This window comes from Chiloscyllium punctatum, chromosome 1 (assembly GCF_047496795.1).
Source record: "Chiloscyllium punctatum isolate Juve2018m chromosome 1, sChiPun1.3, whole genome shotgun sequence".
Lineage (NCBI taxonomy): Eukaryota > Metazoa > Chordata > Chondrichthyes > Orectolobiformes > Hemiscylliidae > Chiloscyllium > Chiloscyllium punctatum.
This window is the reverse complement of record NC_092739.1, coordinates 75,116,469-75,140,372: the sequence shown is the minus strand read 5'-3', so window position 1 is coordinate 75,140,372 and position 23,904 is coordinate 75,116,469. Positions and strand designations below refer to the sequence as shown.

Sequence of the window (23,904 nt, the reverse complement as noted above, 5' to 3'; positions counted from 1 at the left end):
AAAGGATATGGGTGCAGTGAGGGTGGAAGGAGTGTGCATGGAAATGGTGCCCAGAGAACCTGCATATGAAAGAGAGCATGAGAGAAGTGCTTGGTGGGGTGATTGGATTGGTTGTGTAGTAAGCAACCCTTTCAAAACAGGACTTGGGATGTAGGGATAGGTAAGGGACCTGGAGAAGTTCACATTCTGAAACTGTTAAACTCCATGTTGAGTCATCAAAGCTATAAGGTTCCTAGGCAGAGGATGAGATGTTGTTGAGCTAGAGGATGAGGTAATGGTGGAAACAGCAAGTCAAATTGAGTGACATTCATCATAAATGATACAGAGAAATCTTCCATCTCACATGAAAATTAAAGAAAACAGTTGCATGATCTTTTAAACTTCCGCCCACCTCCCTGCCCATTGTTTCTGTTGCATAAACATCAAAAAATTTTTTACAAGCAGTTGTAGAAGACCACGTACTTTTCCTTTCTGGAAAAAAGGACTTACCTATAGGAAATTTTTCAAGTAGTAAAACTTAAGTGATACACATTTTCAAATGTGTGTGACTATGCTGCTTTTGAAGCAGCGTGTTACATTGAGATACAGAGACACCAGGAGTCTTTAAGGAAAAAAAAACTGCATGACAGACCCTCAGGAGGTCTGAGAGTCAGTACGCTACAAACATTTGTGGACACTGCAGCCATAAATACTCAGACAGCAAACAGAAAACAATTCTGTTCCTATGAATGAAAAGACAGAACGCAAGATAAAGAACTATAACACAAGACAAAACTTAGGTCTACCCAAACAACAACCAAGTCGAAGAAAGTCTATCGGTCCACAGATCACTGCTGAAAGTTTTTTAAAAAATGGACAGATTTAAATCTCCAATTTGTGGTTTGGAAATTTGACCATTAAAATTTTCTTTTTCCAGTGTTTACTTTCCTTTAACCAACTGGTGTCAAATTGTTTGTCTTATTTGCGCATGGGTTTGCATGCTTCGGGTTTTGAATGGATACAGTTTAAGTCGCAGTAGCACATTACATCTTGTATTCTTTAATGCATGGCAGAGAGGAATAAGCTGGTTACAATAGTTGTTTTTGTGTTAGTGATGTAACTTAGCATGAATTGCTTTTAGCCTGAATAACAGTTAAGGTATCTGATCATCTTCATTGTTTATATTAAACATTTACACAACTGTGACAGTTTATCTGGCCTGATTATTGGTCCAATATTCCCAGTTAATTTGTAAGTGGCAAAAAGTAGATTTCAAACAGATCAAGTTATAAATGAACAATTTTAAGGAATTGTGGATAAAATAATCTCAAATGGTTCTGATCAAGAACATATTGCTTGGCTGTCACTTTTCCATCGCTCATACCTCTGGTTAGATGCTGGTGAACTGTTCCAATCAGTTGGTCAAAATACTTCTCTGTTCAATAGAAAATGTCATTAATACAATATTAAATAGTTTTACAATGTCAAGAACTGTTTATTTTTCCCCCCCAAGATGATTCCTGCTTTTCATTAAAACAAGTTCATGAACATTACAAAAGTTACATAGAGCAAAAAAAAAAATAAATATTGAAAGCAATATGACCATTTATTTACATTGGAGTAAATGATACTCAATCTATTTGCACAAAAAAGTAACTCACATTCAACAAAAAATTGAAACCTTAAAAGTTAAATTATAGGCACTATTTTTTATTATATAAAATTAAGAATTCCACACTTGTCAGGGTGAAAGCAAGTTTATTTTGCCCACATTTTAAGTTCAGTGTTGGTTGAGTGTTATTTGTCATTTATACCTCTGCAGTTAATTAAAACACTGTAACGTAACATGCTTTTAACTTTAGGGATCAATTTATTTTTAAGGTTATGATACGGTTTCAGTTTTGGCCAATTGTGTCTTCTGGTACTGCAGTGCAAGTATACACATATGAATGCAGTTAAAATGAAGTTTTCCCATAATAACACAAGAGAATCACATCTATTGGTATAGTCATTGTTTGTAGTCATTTCTGAAGTGAATTCATAACTTGGAGTGGGCTTCACTTCCACAAGTTGCTGGTTTACAGCTTTTTCTTGCCTTCATTCTGAATCATCCTTAAACATAATATCCCTCCCGCAGAAAGGACTAATCCGAACCTCCAGTTTATGAAAAGACTTAACTCCACAAAATACATCCACAAATACTGTAACTTGTAATGAAAGCAAATTCTTAATTGGAAGAATTACACAGCTCATTGTTCTACTTTTCAACAAAAGACAATTTGTAAAATATAAAATAAGTACAAATTCCTTGCTCAGACAATGATTTAACATTGGACAAATGACTCGTAAGGGTGTAAATATAAAAGATATTGACAATAAACAGTTGGATGTGCAAGATTACATTTGAACAAATTCTTTCCTTGCAATGTACGATATCCTCTCATGAATCAGCATTTTTCAAATTTATCCAACTTACATGATTGAGATATGACTTAACACTTTACTTCGGTTGGCCATTCAGATTGGTAATCTAACAAAAATGAAAATCACATTCAACTCACTCACTAATTGTTCACATGGTGACTATGTCTACTCTATGCTTCAACTGCAAACCTAATCAACTGTAACTCACACCCACTCCCCTCACTGTGCACTTAACAGTCACCCTATTCACTATTTGCTCACTTAGCTCTCACACCCAGCTCATTCACTCATTGTCTACTTCCATGTTTACCCCATATTTTCTGGCATGCCTATCTCCTCAAAAATTATTGGCTCCCGCACTTGAATATTAAGGTCATTTGGAAAGAAGGCTTTGTTTTAAATTTGCAAGGTACATTCCTGTAAACAAATCCAAATTTTTTTTTATTAAAAACAACTAGCCTCTGGTTATTAACTACATTAATGTCAATTCAAACTATTTTTGGAATTAATTGCAAAATAAAACTTATACTATACTACTCTCCGTAGTATACAAATATATTTAAATGTAAACTCAATCGTTCACAAGAATATAGACAAGTGTAGTGTCCTCTCTGAACACTAATTACTGAATATAGTACCTACAAGGCTGCAGAATGTATTGAACAGCTCCAAGCAAGTGTGTTTTTATAACAGGATACGAGTGCATAGTTTAGACAGAATGATGTTGCATTATATTTTGTAAGCACTGTGGTGTGATTAGATTACAACTTGAATGGACCAAGTTTTCATTTTATACTTTTAAGGGAACATATGTAACCAAAACAAACGTGTCCTATTATACTTGGTGTATTGAAAACTTGGATGTACATTAAAGCCACTCTTTCCTGAGCCAGTGCTTTACAATTTGACAAAAGCAGTTGTGTAAAACACACTTGACACTAAGCCCTTTGGCAATTAAACAAAAAATAGTCAATTGGAGAAAAAAAAATGATACTGAAGGGTTTTCCCCTCCAAACTTTTTCTTCTTGGTGCGGGCAAAAAGTTAAACAAAAAGTGTCTCACTTACAATATACATGCAACTTTCAACTTAAGCCATTTATCCACAAAGAAATGTGTCTGCACAAAGCACCATTTAAATTGCAACTTGCCTTTTCTCACTAAGCTTTCAGTCAGTTACAAAGTACAACAGGACACAACTCCAGAGATCCCCAGCAAAGTGTCAAACATTATGTCAAACTTGTTCAAAATATATTTCAGCTTCTATAATGAATACTACTGGTGCAATATTAACTTTTTAAAAAACGTTTTAAAATGAAGCTAAAATTTCAGAGATTATAATAAATGGAGTAATAACAAATTGCTATGAATTAAAATAATATTTCTCCTCTCCCATTAGCCTCAACCCTGAAAGCTCCAAAAGTAAAATTCAAAAAATGTGTAACTTGTTTTTTGCCACTTAAGGTATTTATAAATATAACAGCTGGGATGCTACTCATTTCTGTATTGAAATAAATCAGATAGCAATGGGCAGCAGACTGCTATAATTGCTATCTGATCATGATAATGGAATTGTGCCTTGCTTTACTTACAGAACATCAAATTTGTAACTGAAGCAATATCTGATTTGTACAAAACAGATTTCACTACTAGACTTTTGTTGACCATTCAAGTTTCAATAACATTAGTTATCCATTTCCCCCTACCAATGGTTATTGTAAGATTTTTCTTTGGCATTTTTGGGATTGTGTCCAGACTTTGCTTTATTCTTTGAATGACAAGTTGCTCAAAAGCATTAAAATAATGGACTGTCATGAAAACAAACTGATTGTACATGTAACAAAAAGTCTGATATTTAATGTCAGTAAAGTGCTACTCCATGATCTCCACCAACTTGTGCTGATTTCTGGCGGAGAACTGGATTGTCTCAAATCCTACTAAATCTCTTTGAACAGTCTAATTAAAATGTCCTTTTGATTCAGGAAAAGTAACAGAGCAAGCTTCAGACTTATGTGCACTCAGATCAATAGCAGCCATCTTTCCAGCTTTCATCTCTAATGCTGCTGTAAGTCTTCGGAGTTGGCAATGACCTGGAAATCAATTATAGGAATAGGAATAATTACAACTGACAATTCAAAATTGCACTTTGAATATAAGTTAACAGGAAAGTTAGACAGCTTTACATCATTTGATTTTGTTACACAATAGACATTGAGAACAGGAAGCTGCTACAACATAAGGCTTTAAACATTCTTGTACAGCAGGGATTTAAAAAAATCTTTGGTCGTCATATATCAAGATTAAATTCTTATTTTGATTCATGATAGTATTAAGATCTCTTTGTCAGAAACTGAAACTAAGATAATATCACTGCAAATGTCTCTTTACAAATCCCACTGCCGAAAAGTTCAAACAAAGCAAACCAATGCATCAGAAATACAAATGTGTAGAGTTAAATTGTCAAACTTGAGATCTCTGCAAATTTTCTGAAATGTTAAAATGTTAATCTACATATCTGAATGAATTGGAAACTACATTAGTAACATTTACTCAGTGAAATACAAAGAATACACAAAGGTACAGTTTCCCCAGGTTACTTCCAGCACACTGACCAAAATTGAGCAAATCAGCACACAATATTCTGGACCTTCAACTGCAATTTGAGTTTTTGTACTAGTTTAAAAAATATTGTTATAGCCTGGCAATGGTTTCAAATCGAATCAATCAACACTTAGTATTCACAATCTGCACCACAGAAGATAATGTTTTTGTCAATTGGACGGCTTGCTAGCAAACACTATCCCAAAATTAGTGGGCAGATTTCACCAAACTGTGGTGCACAAATAGGACCGAGTCCAAAAAAAGAACTGATATGTTTTTGAAGTGGTGATTCTGGACTTTTAAAAAATAATCCATTCATGCAGGTGGGACTAGATTGGGTTGGGATATCTGGTCAGCATGGACGGCTTGGACCGAAGCGTCTGCTTCCATGCTGTACATCTCTATGACTCTATGTGAAGAGATACAGAAAATTGATGTGGTTGCCGATCCTCTAGATACAGTGATACCATTCGCCACAGAGAGCAGATGGATTGACTAATGCTTCTTTAGAAGCTCTTAATAGAAATACATAATTTTTAAGCTTTGAAGATAGAAAAGGGAAAAAGTATCAAGGAATAACTGAGGAACTGTAATTGTAATTGAACCAGATTATAAAGGCCATAGTATGGAGGAGTGGTTGAATAGATGGGCTTGCACTCACTAAAGCTCAGAAGAATGAGGGGGGATTCTGTCTGAGGTAAATAAAATACCACAGGGGTTGCTAAGGTGGATGTTGAACAGATGTACCCCCTGTGGAAGTGTTGAATAAGATATAGAGAGTGAGGAGGTACATTCAATACAGAGATGGAAGACAAACTACTTCTAACAGAGGATTGTGAATCTATGGAACTCACTGTCCCAGAGTGCAGCAGAGGCAGAATCAAATCAACAGATAAGTTTCTGATGAAAAGCAGGATAAAGGGCTATGGGGAGCAGGCAGGAAAGTGGAGTTGAGACCAGGATAAGATCAGGCATGATCATGTTAAATGACAAAGCAGGCTTGAAGGGCTGAATTGCATACTCCAGTTCTTAATTCCCATGTTCTTATAGAAGAATGAACACTTATGATGACGATTGCCAATTTCCACCTGTTTCTAGACCTTTGAGGAGGTTCATAAAATTAAGCCGTTACTTTGAGTAGAAAGACTCAACTGTTCATGGCTTCAAAAATTTACTAAGCAACTCGCTATTCTGGTTTAACCAACACCAGTTGTCTATCTCTAATGAGAGAGCAGTCCAATGGTCCAGTAGGATTATGGCAACATTATATCCAACTAGAAAATCAGAAACTTACAGCATCAGAAACTTGAGCTCATCATGCCTGTGCCAGCCAATAGACAGCGTAATCCCCTTCCCAACAGTTGGGTCATCAGCTTATCAGTTCCAGCACTTCAAATACACAACCAATTCTTTCTTAAGTGTTAGGAATTTTTGCTTCTATTACCCATTCAGGCATGAGTTCCAAATTCCCACCATCTTACAGGTGAAAGAATTTCTCCTTGTACCCCTTCTAAATATTCTAGATTTCACCCTAGATTAATACCCCTCAGCTATGGATTCTTTAATCAAAGGGAACTGGAAACTTATTTACTCTTGTTTAGACCTCTCAGATAAGGGTTGCCCCTCACATTCTCTAATCCAAAGAAAATAACCTGAGACTATCAGGCTCAAAGGGCAAAATGGCATACTTCTATTCATACTTCCTAATTCCTCAAAAACTAAAATTCACCAACCCAAGCAACTCTAGCTAGTCTCCTAATTATCCTCTGTAATGCAACTTTCTAAAGCAATAACTCCTCACTTAACACACTTGTCTTCCAGTAATATGCAAATTAGTGAAAATTTCAAGCAAGTCAGCTTTCCCCATTAAAATCAACGTTACAATAATAGAGTCTAAGCTGTAATTAGGTTTTGTAGGACCTTGCGGGTCGGGGGGGGTTAAAAAAAAACAAACATACAAGTTAATATTGTACAGAACAAAATATACTCTAATTTAATCCTGGTTGCTAATTCTTCTGTTCTTACTTAGGGATGGGAGAAAGTGAGGACTGCAGATGCTGGAGATCAGAGCTGAAAAATGTGTTGCTGGAAAAGCGCAACAGGTCAGGCAGCATCCAAGGAACAGGAGAATCGACGTTTCGGGCATAAGCCCTTCTTCTGCGCTTTTCCAGCAACACATTTTTCAGTTCTTACATAGGGATGGCCAATAAATTTTGGTCTAGCCTGTGATGCTCACATCTCATGAATTAACAGCAAAATAAATTCAGCCACTCACACCCACTCCTCTATTCAATAAGATTTTGGCTGATCTACTGTGTCCCCACCTCTACTTTCCTGCCAGCCCGTTATACTTATTGACAACATTGCCTTAAAACTATTCAATGAAACCACCATCCTCCACCACTCTCTCGGATAAGGAATTCCAGACTCACGACCCTCCGAGAAAAAGCTGATTCTCTCTCTCCCCATCTTAAATGGGAAGCCACTTAATTTTAAATCGTGTCACCTAGTTATAGTCTCGCCCACAAGTGGCAACATCCTTCCAGCATACTGTCAAATTCTTTCAGGATCTTGTCTCTCAATAGGATCACTTCTCATTCTTCTTAACTCCAAAGGGTACAAGCCCAACCTGTTATTCTTTTCCTTTAACGCCAAGCTTTCAAACTAGAATGAATCTTCACTGCATCGCTTCGAATGTAATTCTTTTCTTTCTTAAGTAAGTAGTAATTTAGTTTGCACCAAAGTAATCTTCCTTACACGAGCAAGTTCCAATTTCCTGCCTCAAAGTAATGAAGTTTCTCATGAACTCCTTTTGACTTATTTTATTTATATACACACACACACACACAGAAAAATGTTTCATAATTAAAAAAGACCACTATTAAGGCCATGGCTCACCCTGTTTTCTTTCAATTACAAAAGCCAATCAGTTCAGTCTTTTCTGGTATTTAGAACCTCTCAACTGTAAATGTGGAATTATTATTCTAGCTTGTTTTAGCTTGTTTTACACTTGAGTAATGAGGTGAAAACCTTCAAGAATGCAACCTACAATGAAATAAGCTCTATGCACAAATAACACTTAATTTAAAGAGGAAACAGGCACTACATGGGTCAAGGAGTTACTTATTGCCTCTTGGAACCCAAACACAAATCTTGCCTCCACCAGAGCAATGGTGCAATGAAACCCATGCAATAAAAGTCTATTCTTTGCAAAATGTAAGCAGCTTTGACCTTGTATCATCTGGCAAATTCCAAATATCTTCCATTGTTGCGAGGTTGCTTTGACTTCATCTGCATTACAAGGGCCACCTTCTCTTGTGTGGGGTTACAAACTAAGTGGGAATTTTCCATATGTGAAGACAAACAATACTATAGTTAAGCTACTTGACAATTAGGACATTAAAACCGTCTCTTCTGACTAGAAATCACAAACAGGAACCAGAACCCTGCCAGATTCTACTTTTTCTAGAAAAAGGACAGAGGAGCTAATTACTGCATCTCACCTGTCTCTTAAACATAAGCTGGAAAACTTATGGCCCGTGTGGCTTAGTTGCACATTCGGTGTCAATTAAACTAAGTAAAAATGAGGAAAACAGTTTGCCCATAATTCTGCTAATCTTAAATAGCTGAAAAATAGCAACAGAAAGCACCTACTATCATAAGATTCACTCCAAAAAAGTAGGCTTTAAAAAGAAACAAGTGTCAGTGAGCTACATTTCTATAGCAGCTTGAAATCTCTTTTAGATGTTGCAAAAAAAAAGACAAAAATTAATTCAGTTATTTTCTTTGAAGTTATAACCTTTTGGTTTTTACATAATTAATTGAAGCAGTTCTTCTAGTTTCTTGATTAGCACAGTAAAAGATTCTGCTTCATGTAATGTAAGGATTCTGTTGTTGTTGAACTCTTACCTTCGAACTGGCTGTGCTAGCTTACTCCGAGGCACTGGTATCCCCCCTCCAGTAGAGGCACTAGGTCGAGGCAAACCACTCCGACTCCCTGCAACTTGTCCTTTATTAGAATTGACACCACCTGCAGCAGTGTGAACTGGTGAACTGAGATTCTGAACAGAGGGCCCTGATGCAGAACTGTTGTGACTAGATACAGAATTTGTGGAGACAGGCCCTGGATTAGCCATTGCTTTCAGTGGCTGACGGAGTGCTAATGGAGACGGTGTTGTAGGAAGTCTGAGCTTACTTGGAGAAGGTACTGCAAAAGAAAATAAGGAAAATTATCTTTTTAAATTTTTTTGACTATTCACTCTACAACAATTTTGATGCAGTAAATTTCTAAATGTAATTTTATATTACCACTGTGAATTTGAGACCTAAATTTGTGAAAAAACAACCTTATCAAACCCACACATTTTCAACCACAATTCTTCCACAACTTGTGTAAATGCAGAAAGGAAGCACTGATAGCAATGTGGGTTTTCATAAGTCATTTGTAGTAATTGTATTCAGAGGTAAAAGTGGTCAAGCGTAGTAATTGATCTACTATTAGGACATACTTCTAGTTAAAAATTTGAAGCAAATGACCCAGAGGGGTGGGGAGCAGACAGTATCCTGGAGCAGCACTCCAAATCAGGGAGCAGAACCCTTCTCTTTAAAATAAAAGACAGCTGGGAACACTAAATTCTTATTAAGAGAATAAAGCCAAAAGATTCCACTGGTTTGAACAACCAAGCATCAACTTTAACTTATCAAGTTGAAAAAGCAAAATAGCTCACAGTATCTATTTTATACTCAAGAATCCAGTAAGCAGAGTGAAAACGAATTAACAAGCCATATCCATTTTACATTCTACCACCAAACATTAACACGAGGCAACCATAATTTGGCAGGAGATAAGAGACCAAAGAGTAGATTCAGTTGAGACAAAAATCAGAAATGAAAATGGAATTCATTTATTTACTATTTGTAAACCTCAGAGCCACAGTTTGCAGGAGGGACAGAGTGGGAACCCCAGCTGGCCACCGGGGACAGAATGTGCTGGCCAGAGGGAGTGTGCATGGACTAAGTGAGAATGCAAACTCAGGGAAGCATGAACAAGAAAATGTGTTAGGCTGAAAGCTAAATGGAGAGCTGTTCCTCCCTTTTGCAACCTATTTTTTGTTAGCCCTCAGGTCTCACACTAGTAACCTACCTTGCTTCCCCGCCATCCTCCCCATCACAACCCAACCACCTCACTTCCTAAACCCCCATGGCTTCTGACCTCAGTATCTCACTGACTCCAGCCATACTCCCAGTCACCATTTATGTACTTCATGCTGCTTCAACCACAGCATAAGTGGGACATAAACAGCGTAGGATTGGAAAAGCTACATCTCAAGGATTCTATCCATTCTATTAGTGAAGGTGATTTTTCCCAGCTTAGCTGCCTCGATGATTGAATTTCTTGAATGTTTTGGGGACTTAAGAGTGAATTTACTTGCCTCCCTTTACATTGATCATTGTGCCATAGAAATGTCAAACAAGATCATGTATAACTCTCCATTCAAAGAAAAATGTTATTGACGTGGCTTTCAACTAAGGGTCACAACTTCAAGCTTGTCAGCGAGAGCGCCAGGAGTTGAGAAGAAACTTCTTTACTCAGGGTTGTTAGGATTTGGAAGGCGCTGCCTGGGAGAGAGTGACAAAGGTGGATTCCATAGGAGATTTCAAAAGACAGCAGGATATATACTGGTAAGTTATGAACTTAGAGGACTACAGAGATATGACTGGAGAATGGGACGAACTGGGTACCTCTTTTGGCAACAGTCACCATGCGTTAAATGGCTTCCTTCTGTACTATAAAACTCTATGATTATAATCCCTCCACTGCCTCATCTTTTCTACCAGTATGGCTCCCTCTAGCACTTGCACATTTGGAAGGTTTCCTTCTTGTCATTAAATGTCAGGATTAAACAGTCTTGTCAGTTATTAGTTTGAACAAGGATCTTCCAAAGTCACTGAAAAACTTATGCATACAACTAAAATGGAATAGGTTAAAAGGAAAAAGTGAGGACTGCAGATGCTGGAGATCAGAGCTGAAAATGTGTTGCTGGAAAAGCGCAGCCGGTCAGGCAGCATCCAAGGAGCAGGAGAATCGATGTTTTCGGGCATAAGCCCTTCTTCAGGAATGAGGAAAGTGTGTCCAGCAGGCTAAGACACAGGGTAGGGAGGAAGGACTTGGGGGAGGGGCATTGGAAATGCGATAGGTGGAAGGAGGTCAAGGTGAGGGTGAAAGGCTGGAGTGGGGATGGGGGCGGAGAGGTCAGGAAGAAGATTGCAGGTTAGGAAGGTGGTGCTGAGTTCAAGGGATTTGACTGAGACAAGGTGGTGGTGGGGGGGGGGGGGGGGGGGGGAGAAATGAGGAAACTTGAGAAATCAGAGTTCATCCCTTGTGGTTGGAGGGTTCCTAGGCGGAAGATGAGGCACTCTTCCTCCAACCGTCGTGTTGCTATGGTCTGGCGATGGAGTCGTCCAAGGACCTGCATGTCCTTGGTGGAGTGGGAGGGGGAGTTGAAGTGAGAGCTACGGGGTGGTTGGGTTGGTCCGGGTGTCCCAGAGGTGTTCTCTGAAACGTTCCGCAAGTAGGCGGCCTGACTCCCCAATATAGAGGCCACATTGGTTAAAAGGAAAACAGGAATTAGCACTTTCCACTAAATTACTCAAAAGGAGGCTTGAATATTACCTTGTTAGTACAATTACATAGAATTTGAGAGAGAAATGGCCATTTAGCTCAACAAGTCAATGTTGATGCTTCTGCTCCACACAAGTCTTGCCAGTCTACTTCTTCACATCTCATCGACATATCCTTCAGTTCTTTTCTCTCCCTCATTTATTCTACCCTTAGTTAAGTGTTATTCTCAACTTATTAATATGGTTGCAAAACTTACATTCTTGCTACTCCTGAGTAATGCAATTTCTCTTGAATTATTTACAGTTTGTATTTCTAGTTACCTTACATTTATGGTCCTGAATTTTGGGTTCTCTGTCCATCAAATCAAACAACTTTGAATTTTAAACACCACTATTAGTTACCTCACAGACTTCTCTCTTCTACTGAAAAGAAACTCTGCTGAGTATTAACTATAGATACATGTGCCATGTCTGTTTTGGTTTCAACCTTCTAAAATATTTTTGAGCACTTCTTTGGGCTTATATACTTCTTTCATAATATGGAGACTAAAAGTGAGGAAAACACACCAAGTGTGGATAACCAAAGAGTCTTTTTAATTGAATCGAACTTCCCTGCTTTTGAAACATTCTTCTCAAAACATTCTCCTGCGGCTGTGAACATATTATGGCTTTGATAACCTGGCTGCAAGTTGGAACAGCTTGTGAATCTAGATCCCTGGACTTTATACTTCGGCCTCTTTCAGACTCACCTTCAAAGGAGTAGATGGCCGCCTCACTCTTCTTACCAAAACGCATTCGCTCATAACCATACTGAAATTAATTTACCATTTACACACCCATTTTGCAAGTAGCTAATGTCATCTTGTACCCGATTGCAGTTTTCCTCAGTATTGACTATATCCCACAATTTGGCTTCACCTGCAACTTTTGATATTGTCCTCTGATTCTGGAGTCCCAATCATTTATAATCACAGGAAACATGAGAAGGCCATTCAACCCATGAAGCTCACCGCCATTCAACAAGTTCACAGCTGATCTTTCATCTCCTGCCATATTCCTGCTCTCTCCTTTCCAGAAAGGAAAGGATTTCTTTTGTAAACGTATTCAGTGGTATAGTCTCCACAGCTTTCTGCAGTAGAGACTTTCGCAGGTCTACCACTTTCAGTGAGGAAGTTCTTCCTATCTCAGTCTGAAAAGGCACACTTTGCATTCCAAGATCTTGACCCCCTTGTTCTGGATCACATGGCTGGGGAAACAGTCCCTGCATCCAGTCTAAAGTCTGTGATTTTATGTGTTTTAGTGAGATCCCCTCTTATTCTTCTAAACTCCAGCGAGTACAGTCCAGATGACCCAATCACCCCTAACATGACAAACCTGCCATTATAGGAATCAGTCTGGTGAACCTTTGCAGCATCCATATATGGCAATACAGTAAATGTTATTTGAGCCACCACATTATGAACTGGCATTTTCAATAAACCAGCAAAAATGATATACTTCAAATACCGTGAAGTTTACTGTATTATCATGGTCTTCCCAATATCCAAGTAGCCATTTTAGAGTGCAAGTGAGAAGACTCTCTACCATAAGTTTTACTTCAAAACAAAGTTATTTAAGCGATTTATGATATAAAAAATGTATGACAGTGATATATATAAAAATGTTTCTATTACTTAATGCGCGTTTTTACATCAATTATGGGGACCTCTGGAATACTTGATCAACCAGCACTCCTGGTTCGACTCGTGCTGGTTTATAAAAAGTTCACTGAATATATTTTCTTCGGCAAGTTGATTTAAACAGAACGCAACACCAAAGGTGTGGCCTCACTCACGTGTTGCAGAAAGTCACACTCGCGCCTATACACAAATTTTCTTGTGCTGACAGCATACATAACATTTGCCTTCCAAAGGGTTTGTTGCACCTGCATGATTGTTTTGTGACATGTGCAAAGACATCCACGTTCCTTTGTGCATCAAGCTTTCCTAACCTATCACCATTTAAATAATGCTCTACCATTCTGTTCTTCCTACTGAAGTAGATAACTTCATAATTCTCTATACTGTATCTGCCCATTCACTCAACCTATCTTACTGTCTCATCACCATTCACAATCCCACTTTGTCAGTAAACTTGAAATATTACTTCAGATTCCCTCAACCAAATTGTTGGTATATATAATGAATAGCTGGGGCCGAAGCACTGATCCCTGAAGCAAACCTCCAGTTGTCATTCCATTCTTAAAAAAAATCCATTTATTGCTACTGTTTCCTGTCTACTAACCAATTCTTAATCCTTTCCAGTACATCACCCTAATCCCGTCCTTTGACTTTGCATAATAACCACTTTTATGGGACTTAATCAAAGTTTTCTGAATATCAAAAGACATTTGCCGGTGCTCCCTTATTGATTTCTTCTTTTCAAAACATTCAGTAGATCTTCCACTTTGCAATCTGACAAGACTCTTCCAGAATCTACAGAATTTTGGAACATGCCAGCAATGCATCTACTATCTCCAAACAGTCTGCTCTAGTATCCCTGGTTTTAGATCATCAAATTATCACTTTCAGCCCCTTTAATTTCTCCAGCATAAATAAAAAAAAAATACTTTCAGCCAATTCTTCCTTCTTAATAGACCCTTGTTTTCCTAACATTTGAGAAATTATTTGTGTCTTCTTAGGCAAAGACAAAACTAAAGTTCTAAAGTATTTGTTTAGCTGCCTTGTCATTTCCTTGTTCTCCATGATCAATTCTCCCATTTCTGACTAAGTATTCCACATTTATCTTCATTAATTTATTTTTCATTTATTTAGAAAAGTTCTTAGTGTACATTTATGTTCCTCATTTACTCTAATACTATTTATTCTCCTCCATCAATTTTTTGGGTCATTGGTGGTCCTTTGCTAAATTCAGAAAGTGACAATAATGATTACATCAAGTGGGGAGGTGATGGCATAGTGGTAATATCAATAGGCTAGCAATGCAAAACCCCAGACTAATGTTCTGAGGGCATGGATTTAAATCCTACCACGGCCAATGTGAAATTTTAATTTAATATATAAAAAACTGGAAGTAGTAGTTAGCCTCGTGGTGACCATGTAACCATTGCCAACTGTCAAAAAATATTCACCAGTATCTGGAGAGGGAAATATGCTGCCCTTACCCAGTCTGGCCTATGTGACTCCATACCCTAGCAATGTTATTGACTTTTAACTGCCCTCTGAAATAGCTTAACAGTCTTATAAGTTGGTTCAAGGGCAATTAGAAATAAACAACAAATGCTCTAAAAGTTGTATCTCAACTGCTTCCAGACAATAGAGACTATCCAGTGATGACCCCACAATTCAACGAATGAAAAGTAGTATCACTCACTATCTTCCGCCGGTCTCTCTTTAATGCTAGTCTCTATTTTCTATATTCTAGCCAGTTTACTTTTATAGCTGCTTATTGCTTGATTTTACTTTATTGAATTTTGTTGAAACTCCATGCATAAACTTGTTTAGACTTTAATTTAGACTTACTCGCTGATGCTTGTTGCTGAATTCGGGGTATTCCCCCATTTGGCACTTGTAAATTAGAGTCACAACTTCTACTGTTTTTAACAGACTCTGCTGACTGTATATTAGATGTCCTGAATAGATTTGGAAGACTACGTCTCAACTTTTCTACAACAGAAGAAAAGATAAAATGACACAGGTTAGTCACCTATAGTATAAGTGAGCCTGTAATCCAAACATGTCAAAGAAACTGAATTTTTTAAAAATTACTGATTTAAAAAAATCTGTAATCCAAAGGCTCACAGAAGATGCACTCACTTTAAAAAACATAAAATAGTGGTAATTCCATTGTGTGGAAAACAGCGAAGAAAATTTTCATTGAGCAAATAATATCATACTACAAACGCTATCGATGTAAGTTTATTGTTATTTCATGGATCAAATTTCTCCTACAGAAGAAAATTTGAACAAAATCCAAACTTTAGGATGTTAACGAATGGAAAAAGAGTCAAAACTGGTTAAAAGCTGACTACTGATACCAAACAACAGTAAGCATTTACAATAAACTTAAGTTGAAAAATTTTTCTTCTTTAGCATAGTGGCTATTTGGAACAATGTTCTAGCAAAAGAAATCAATGAGATATTATTTTATTACAACAGATAAAATAAATACCTGGAGACTTTAGCATACCTCAATTTTGAAAATAAATCAACAACACTTCTGGCATTTTTTTGCCACAGAAAGCAAAGACGAATGACACAGAAGAAATTCCCCATCTCTCGCCTGAATGCGACACACATTATTCTCAAATTGTGGTTCCAGTTTGAGATTTTTCCACAACTAATCACCTACTCGGTCAAGCATTTTTAAGAATCCTGTATGTTTCACGATCACCTCTAATTCTTCCACATTCCAATGAGTTTATGCTGACCCTGCTCAACATTTCCTTCTTGACAATCCTTTCATCCCAAGAATTAACCTAATGAACCTTCTCTAAACTCCTCTCAATGCAAGCATGCTCAAGGAAGGAGATGAAAACTCTACATGTTCTCTAGACACAATATGAGCAATGCTTTTGTCATTGATATGGATTTCCATTCTGGATTACATTTAATCTCTATAGCATGGTTTGTATTTTCTTTCTATTTAAGATAATCCTTAACTTCCCTTGTTAGCGACAAATATACTGTGAGAAGGGTGCACTCTCAATGGAATATTCATTTGTGTGTTGGAATATCTTAAATGTGTGTCATTGCTCCTCAAATGTCTCACTTAAAACTTACTTTGCCATTCAACTTCAGCCAATTCTGTCTTTGTACCCTTGTAGTTACCTTTAATTTAAGACTTCAGTTTCAGCTTTACATTAACAACTGTGTTAATCAGAAATGAACTGGACTAGCCATATCAATACTGCAGTAACAACTACAGATCAGAGGCTAAAAATTCTGTGTCCAGTCATCCCCTGTCACCCCAATGTCTGCTCATCATCCACAAGGCGCAAAACAGAGTTTGCTGGAAAATTCCCCAATAATCTGAATGGTGCAGTTCCAACAACACTCAACAGGCTTGACACTACCTAAGGCAAATCATTCTGCTTGGTTGGTTTCCTGGTCATGACCTTCAACTATTATTCCTTTTGCTACTGACTCTCAGTAATGTACCATCTGCCAGATGCACTGTAATAACTCAAGGTTCCTTGGCCAGCACTTTGCAAACCAGTGTCCTCTACCTCGATGGACAAGGACAGCAGATAAATGGGAACACCACTGCCTTCAAAGTTCTCCTCCAAGTCATATGTCCAGCTTGACTTGGAACTGTAGCGCTGTTCCTTTGCTAACACTGTGCCAAACTCCAGGAACTCCCTTCCTAACAGAACTCTGGGTGTCCCTAGAAGGATTGCTTCTCACCACCACCTTCTTCAGGACAACTGGGGATAGTTAATAAAAGTGCTGGCCTAGCCCAAGACACCCATAGCCCATGAACAAATTGAAGCAAGAAAAAACACTGAGTATTCGGGCAAAGCTTTTTTAATTTTGTCTTTTACCATTTCAACCCCCTCATTATTTGTTGGGGCACTCTTATGGCTATGCGCTTTTCTTTCCTGTTACTTACTGGCTTTTATTAGTCTCATTTCTACCCTGCACTATTGCTTTGTCCTTGCTTTACACAACTTTCCAAATCTCTGTGGGCGGCATGGTGACACCACAGTGGTTAGCACTGCTGCATCACAGCGCTAGAGACCCGGGTTCAATTCCCGCTCAGGCGACTGACTGTGTGGAGTTTACACATTCTCCCAGTGTCTGCGTGGGTTTACTCTGGGTGCTCCGGTTTCCTCCCACAGTCCAATAATGTGTGGGTTAGGTGAATTGGCCATGCTAAATTGCCCGTAGTGTTAGGTGAAGGGGTAAATTAGGGGAATGAGTCTGGGTGGGTCGCGCTTCGATGGGTCGGTGTGGACTTGTTGGGCCGAAGGGCCTGTTTCCACACTAAGTAATCCAATCTAATCTAAACTCCCATGGCCACTAGATTCAAAACCCTATCCATGGATCCAATTATACAAGGTTCTGGTGATGCCATTCCAAACTTGCAGTTTCCTCTTACTCTTACTGCAGTATTGTTACTAGTGCCCTACAAATTAAAACTGAATTTCTCCCATACCAGTATTAACCACAACTCAACTGACCTTTTTTAAAACCAATGCCAATTCTTTCATGGCTTGAGTAGTAATCCAGAGACTATTAACTTTGAGGGTCTGATTTTAAATTTAGCTTCTAACTGCCCTATCGCATGGAGTACAATTCCTTTCCTTTTCCTGCCTTTATCATGGTCATGGTCCACATGAATACCCAAACTGCAGGCTGTTGCTCCTACTAAGTATAATGCCCTTGAACCCCTGTGACAGACATATACTCTAGTCTTCAGTACATATATTCTGGTCTCCTATTGACTATGCTATTCCAGATTAGAGCTGCATTTATTTACTATCCTTATTTGAACAGCCCCCTGCAGCATGGTGCTGTGCAATTTGCTCATTCTCTTACACCTTTTTGGCCAAACTGTCAGAAGCTGTCAGAACACTGAGACACTTAGACAATTGCAAAGGTTCCTATATTATTGCCTTCTGGATCCCCATACCAATCACTCTGTAGTAACTCCTGAGAACTAATCTGAACTACCCAACCCAACTGATATGACTGTCTTTAATAGTAAATTGTCAAGGTAACATTCTTGGATTCTTTTGCATCATAGTGTCTGAAGTTTAAAACTCAGCTCAACAACTCAGAGCTGATGCTCCTTCAGCTGCAATGACTTAATGGAAACATTATTGTTCAAGATCACATAGGTCTCCACATGCTACAGCTTCAACATATCTTCTGGTCTGTCGCCTTGACCAGTTTATTCAGCTAATTAGGTTAAGTTTAGAAATATTACTCAACAAACTATTCTTTGTAATTATATAATTGCTAAGCTGCATAATATAAATTTATTACAACTCTTACAGCTCTCCAATGAGTTTAAGCTACCGCAGAGTTTAAAAAGAAAATAAAAACTTGAAACTCACAAGCAAATTACCTACCTGCTCACCTAATTAATGCCTCCATACTTCAGCTTACATGAAGCATGATCTTAGGCTCTCTTGAAGGCCTCCTTATATTATATCACAACAGTATAACCATCCTCACAGCACCAAATTTCCTCATTAATGCAAATTCTGAGTTCAGCACCTCACCTTGCTACAGTCTGGAGTTGGACTTCATGCTTGCTTGCTTGGTGTGGTCATAAAACTTTGTATTTTACAGCTGAAATTTAAGTGAGCTGAGGCATTGCTGGGAAGGCAACTAGTTCTAAATAGCTATCAAATTAAATGACCATATTGGTCTCACCAGGGAGCTGATTTACCAAGATGCAGACTAAATTATAAATAATCAATAATCAAATGGTATCTGTAATACAGGATATTGGGAAAGCTAGAACTGTTATATTACACTGATTAAGTCATTATGTAGATATTTTCAGTTGACTTGAGAAGATTGCAAAAGTGAAATTGATGCTTTTGTGAGCTATTTCTATGAATGGAGCCATGGTAGATAAGTGAAAGTAGGTATATGGATTAGTCATGACCTAACTGACTAGAAGGAAAGCTGAACAGTCTTCCTCCGTGTCTATAGTCCACAACTTTCCATCAGATGGAGTATTTCACTCAGCAGACGAGAAACATATTTAACAGACTAAATGGACTATCTTTTTTCCCCTGGAAAGGTCAAACCTTGTATTAGGAAATTTTGTTTTTCATGATTTTTGCAAGTATTAAGAAACAAAGGCTAGTGTTTTCACTAGAACATTTTTGTACTGAAATGCAGGACATTTAAGTTATATTAGTAGGGACAATGTCATTGAACTAATAAACTAGAAGCCCAGGCTAATGGATCTGAGATCATGAATTCAAATTCCACCATGGTAACTGGTATTTAAGACTATAAAACCGTAAGACAAGCAGAAATTAGACCCAGCGCATCTGCTCTGTCATTCAATCATGGCTGATAGTTTTCTCAATCTCATTTTCCTGCTTTCTCCCTGTAATCTTTGATCCCCATGGCAATCAATAACTTATTTGTTGCTGTTTAAAACACACTCAATAACCTCGACTCCACAGCCTTCTGTAGCAATGAATTCCACAGATTCCCCACTCTCTGGCTGAAGAAGGTTCTCCTTATCTCCATTCTAAAGGGTCTTCCCTTTACTTTAAGGTTTGCCCTCAGGTCCTCGTCTGTTCTGCCAATGGAGACATCTTCCCAATGTCCACTTGGCCCAGGTTGTTCAGTATTCTATAAATTTCAATCAGATTTCCCCTCATCCTTCTAAACTCCACCGAGTTTGGTGCCAGAGTCCACAAACGTTCTTCATACATTAATACTTTCATTCCTGGAATCATTCTCATGAACTTCTTCTGGATCCACTCCAGGGCTAACACATCTTTCCTGGAGGTATGGGGCCCAAAATTGCTCACAATATTCTAAACGTGGTCTGACTAGAGCCTTATAAAGGCTAAGTACATCCCTGCTTTTATATTGTAGTACTCGAGATGAATGACAACATTACATTTGCATTCCCAACTACCAACACAACCCGCAAATCCACCCCAAGAGAATCCTGGACTAGGCCTCCCAAGTTCATTTACACTTCAGATTTCTGAATTTTCTCCCCATTTATAAAATAGCCTATCCTACTACTCTTTCTATTAAAGTGCATGGCCTCACAATTTCCCATGTTGTACTTCATCTGCCACTTTTTCACCCACCCTCCTAACCTGTCTTAATCTTTCTGCAGCCTGCCCGCCTCCTTGATACTACTTGCCCCTCCACCTTGTAACATCTGCAAACTTAGCCAGAATGCCCTCAGTTCCTTCATGTCAACTTCAATTAATACATTTGGAATATTCAGCAAGTTTCATTGGTACTATGATGATCCTAGAACAACGGTCATTAATTGCTGTTAAAGAAAAATCTATCTGGCTCACTAACATGGTTCACAGAAGGAATTCTTAATTAGTCTGGCCTACTTATGACTGCACTGCAACAATATCATTGACATTCAAATGCTCTCTGAAATGACAGAGTAAACTACTAAAGTTCAAGGGTAACTAGGAATCAGCAGTAAATGCTAGTTTTGTCAGTCCAATGAAACGTTCATCTCACAAAAGAAAAACAACCTATCTATAATTGTACATGAACATGGAAAGCCAATAAACTGAGTGCATCTCCAAAAAAACATGTAATTTCAATTTTATTGATGTAACATAAATCAATACAAGTATATCAAATTATGTAGTATTTATGATTAATTTCAGTATCACTCTACCGCCAGTCACTTACCTTCATTTTTTACAATATTACACTGAAGGTCTGTCGCATGGCCTTGCAAGGAAAGACGAGGCTGCTGTAGACGACTAATCATAGGCTGTGGAGAAACAGATGCTCTTCCATAATCTAGGCTCCGAGCAGGAGAACGTGAACGTGGCGAGTTCCGAGGTGAGTGTCTTGGTGAAGCGCGAGGAGTGTGTCGTGGAGATGGAGTGAATCGGGTCAAGGGAGGTTGTTGTGGGTGAGGAACACATTCTTCTTCATCTTCTAAACTCTGAACGTCAAACTCTTGATCACTGAATGTGCCTCGTCTCAGGGAATGGCAGGAAGAACCTGAACTACGTCTTGAGGTACTGGCTTCATATTCCTGTCTGAGACCTCAGAATGACAGAAGTAGAGAATAACTGAGTTATTGCATTAGGAGGATTAATAAAACTAAAACTTTATCTAATTTGATATTTCTGAAAATTGAAAATTAGAATGAAATGGTATGCAAGGATACGAGCGCTGCTTAAATATACAAGAACATTATTTCAAATTCATTATTTGCAGCTTAGGTGAACGAGCAAAATTGTGACACGTGGAGTTCAACATCAACAAGTGTGAGGTTATCCATTTACGACCAATAAAAGGATAGATCAAGGTACTTTCTAGATGGTATGAAGTTAAATACAGTGGATATTCAAAGAGACTTCAGGATTAAGGCGAGTAGATGTTTAAAAAAAAATGCCATGAACAGGCCCAGAAAATAATCAAGAAAGCTGATGGAATGCTAGCCTTTTTTTTTTAGATTAGATTACAGTGTGGAAACAGGCCCTTCAGCCCAACAATTCCACACTGACCCTCTGAAGAGCAACCCAACCAGACCCATTCCCCTACATTTACCCCTGCACCTCACTACAGGCCAATTCACCTAACCTGCACATCTTTGGACTGTGGGAGGAAACCGGAGCACCCAGAGGAAACCTACGTAGACACAGGGAGAATGTGCAAACTCCACACAGACAGTTGCCTGAGGTGGGAATTGAACCCGGGTCTCTGGTGCTGTGAGGCAGCAGTGCTAACCACTGTGCCACCGTGCCACCCACATATCTAGAAGACTGGAGCATAAAGGACACAGAAGTTATTCTGCAGTTATACAAAGTTCTGGTTAGACCCTGTTTGGAGTACTGAGAGCAGATCTGGACATCACACCTCAGGAAGGATATACTGGCCTTGGAGAGAGAGTACAACATAAGTTTGCAAGAATGAGATCTGGACTTAAGGGGTTTAGACATGAGGAAAGATTATACAAATTAGGCCAGTTTTCTTTCGAACTTAGAAGGTTAAGGGGTGATTTGATCAAAGTCTTCAAGATATTAGGAAATACAGAAAAATACAGTAAAGATAAAAGAAACTTTTGCCACTGGTTGGGGATAAAGGGCACAGAACTAGGGGGCACAGTCCGAGAATTAGACCTGGACTGTTCACAAAAGATGTTAAGAAACACTTCTTCACACAAAGTGGTAGAGCTTTGGAATTCTCTCGAATGGATGGTGGATCAGCTGTTAAATTTAACCTGAGATAGGTTTTAAGCAAAGGCACTTGTCATAGAGTCATAGGCCTTTTCCATGCTGCAGACCTCTGTAACTACCCTTAACATTTCTTACATATAATGTCTACACAAAAAGCATCTTTTGAGTGATTTCATTACATTAAAAAGTGCTAGGAGATACTCACAGAGTCCATAGTTATATTTAACATTTTAAATGTAAATTCTGCAAAATTTGTTTGTTTAATATTAGTTCAATACATACTTTCTTCCTGCATCCGAGCTAGGATTTGTACATCTGTGACATCAGCAAGCTTGTAACCAGATCCCAATGAATCTTCATCTACTTCTGAAGCACTTAGTTCACTATCCACAGACGATGGAGGGCTAATGGGAGGATTCTGGTCTGCAGAGCCTTTAAAATGACCTAATATGGATAAGAGGATGAAGTTGCCAATTTGATTTTGCTATATAGTTGTGATTCTTAATGTCTGCTATAGCTGATAACATTTACAATGTTCTTGCTAACGACAATGAAGGAATGATACTATTCAATACAGAAACAGGCAAGGAAGAGGCTTGCATAATTAGCAATGTCTAATAACCTTTTTACAATTCTGCACAGTGTGTTAGATAATGAGGAGAGATCACATAAATCAGATTTGTATTCCATGGATTACAGAAGGTTAAGGGACAAGTTCCCACTTCCTAAGCTGTGCGACCATTTAGCCATGCATCAAATGAAGTGTATATGATTATGAACTACATATACAGCACGTGCAGTATTCTGCTGCTCTGCCAGTTGTAGCATAGGAAACACGGGTTGGCAATTTGGCCCTCAGGCCTTCTCCACCATGTAGGTTTATCAAATATAATTTCTTTTCATAAATCCATATAGACTTTCCCTAGTCCTAGCATTAATTTCTGAAATATCACATTCATTATAACAGATTCTAGCATTGCCCCGCTACGGACGTCAAGGCCTGGTTCCTCTTTTGAAAAATAGTACGATTACATTTGTTACTTTGCTATTCGCACGAATTGATCCACAATCTATAAAGTTTAGGAAGACAATCAATCAGTAAGCACTATTACTTCTACTTTCTGGGATACTGATCATTGGTTCAAGAGGTTTAAATCAAGGCTAGTTCTGTTATTTCCTCTAGTATATTTTAAAAAAAATAAATTTCTCATGAGTTTACTTCTATTTTCTCTATTTTTTTAAGATCAGTTTTTAATAAAGTCTTCATTGAGTGTATTCTAAAACGTGCCCAGATCTCCAGCTCTTCACACACTTTTTTGTGGCAATTTGATAAGTCAATTGATGAGTCATGAAGATGTGAAGACACATTGCCGGTTTGACATTTATGCCTAATGAGACCAACCAGACCT

General features: G+C 38.2%; 1 protein-coding gene across 2 annotated transcripts in view; it reads right to left on the bottom strand.

Annotated features, from left to right (window-relative positions):
- Positions 1-1,453: 1,453 nt before the first annotated feature.
- slain2 (SLAIN motif family, member 2) overlaps positions 1,454-23,904 on the bottom strand; it is a 68,716-nt gene continuing 46,265 nt past the window's right edge. The window contains exons 4-8 of one of the 2 annotated variants that reach the window (XM_072568909.1): positions 22,778-22,939; positions 20,994-21,359; positions 15,144-15,287; positions 8,911-9,208; positions 1,454-4,490 (exon numbers count right to left, since the gene is read on the bottom strand). In XM_072568909.1, coding sequence (XP_072425010.1) covers positions 4,424-4,490; positions 8,911-9,208; positions 15,144-15,287; positions 20,994-21,359; positions 22,778-22,939 — 1,037 coding nt within the window. In that variant the 3' untranslated portion in view covers positions 1,454-4,423. The remainder of the gene's footprint in view (positions 4,491-8,910; positions 9,209-15,143; positions 15,288-20,993; positions 21,360-22,777; positions 22,940-23,904) is intronic. The other variant, XM_072568919.1, reaches the window with a different exon arrangement.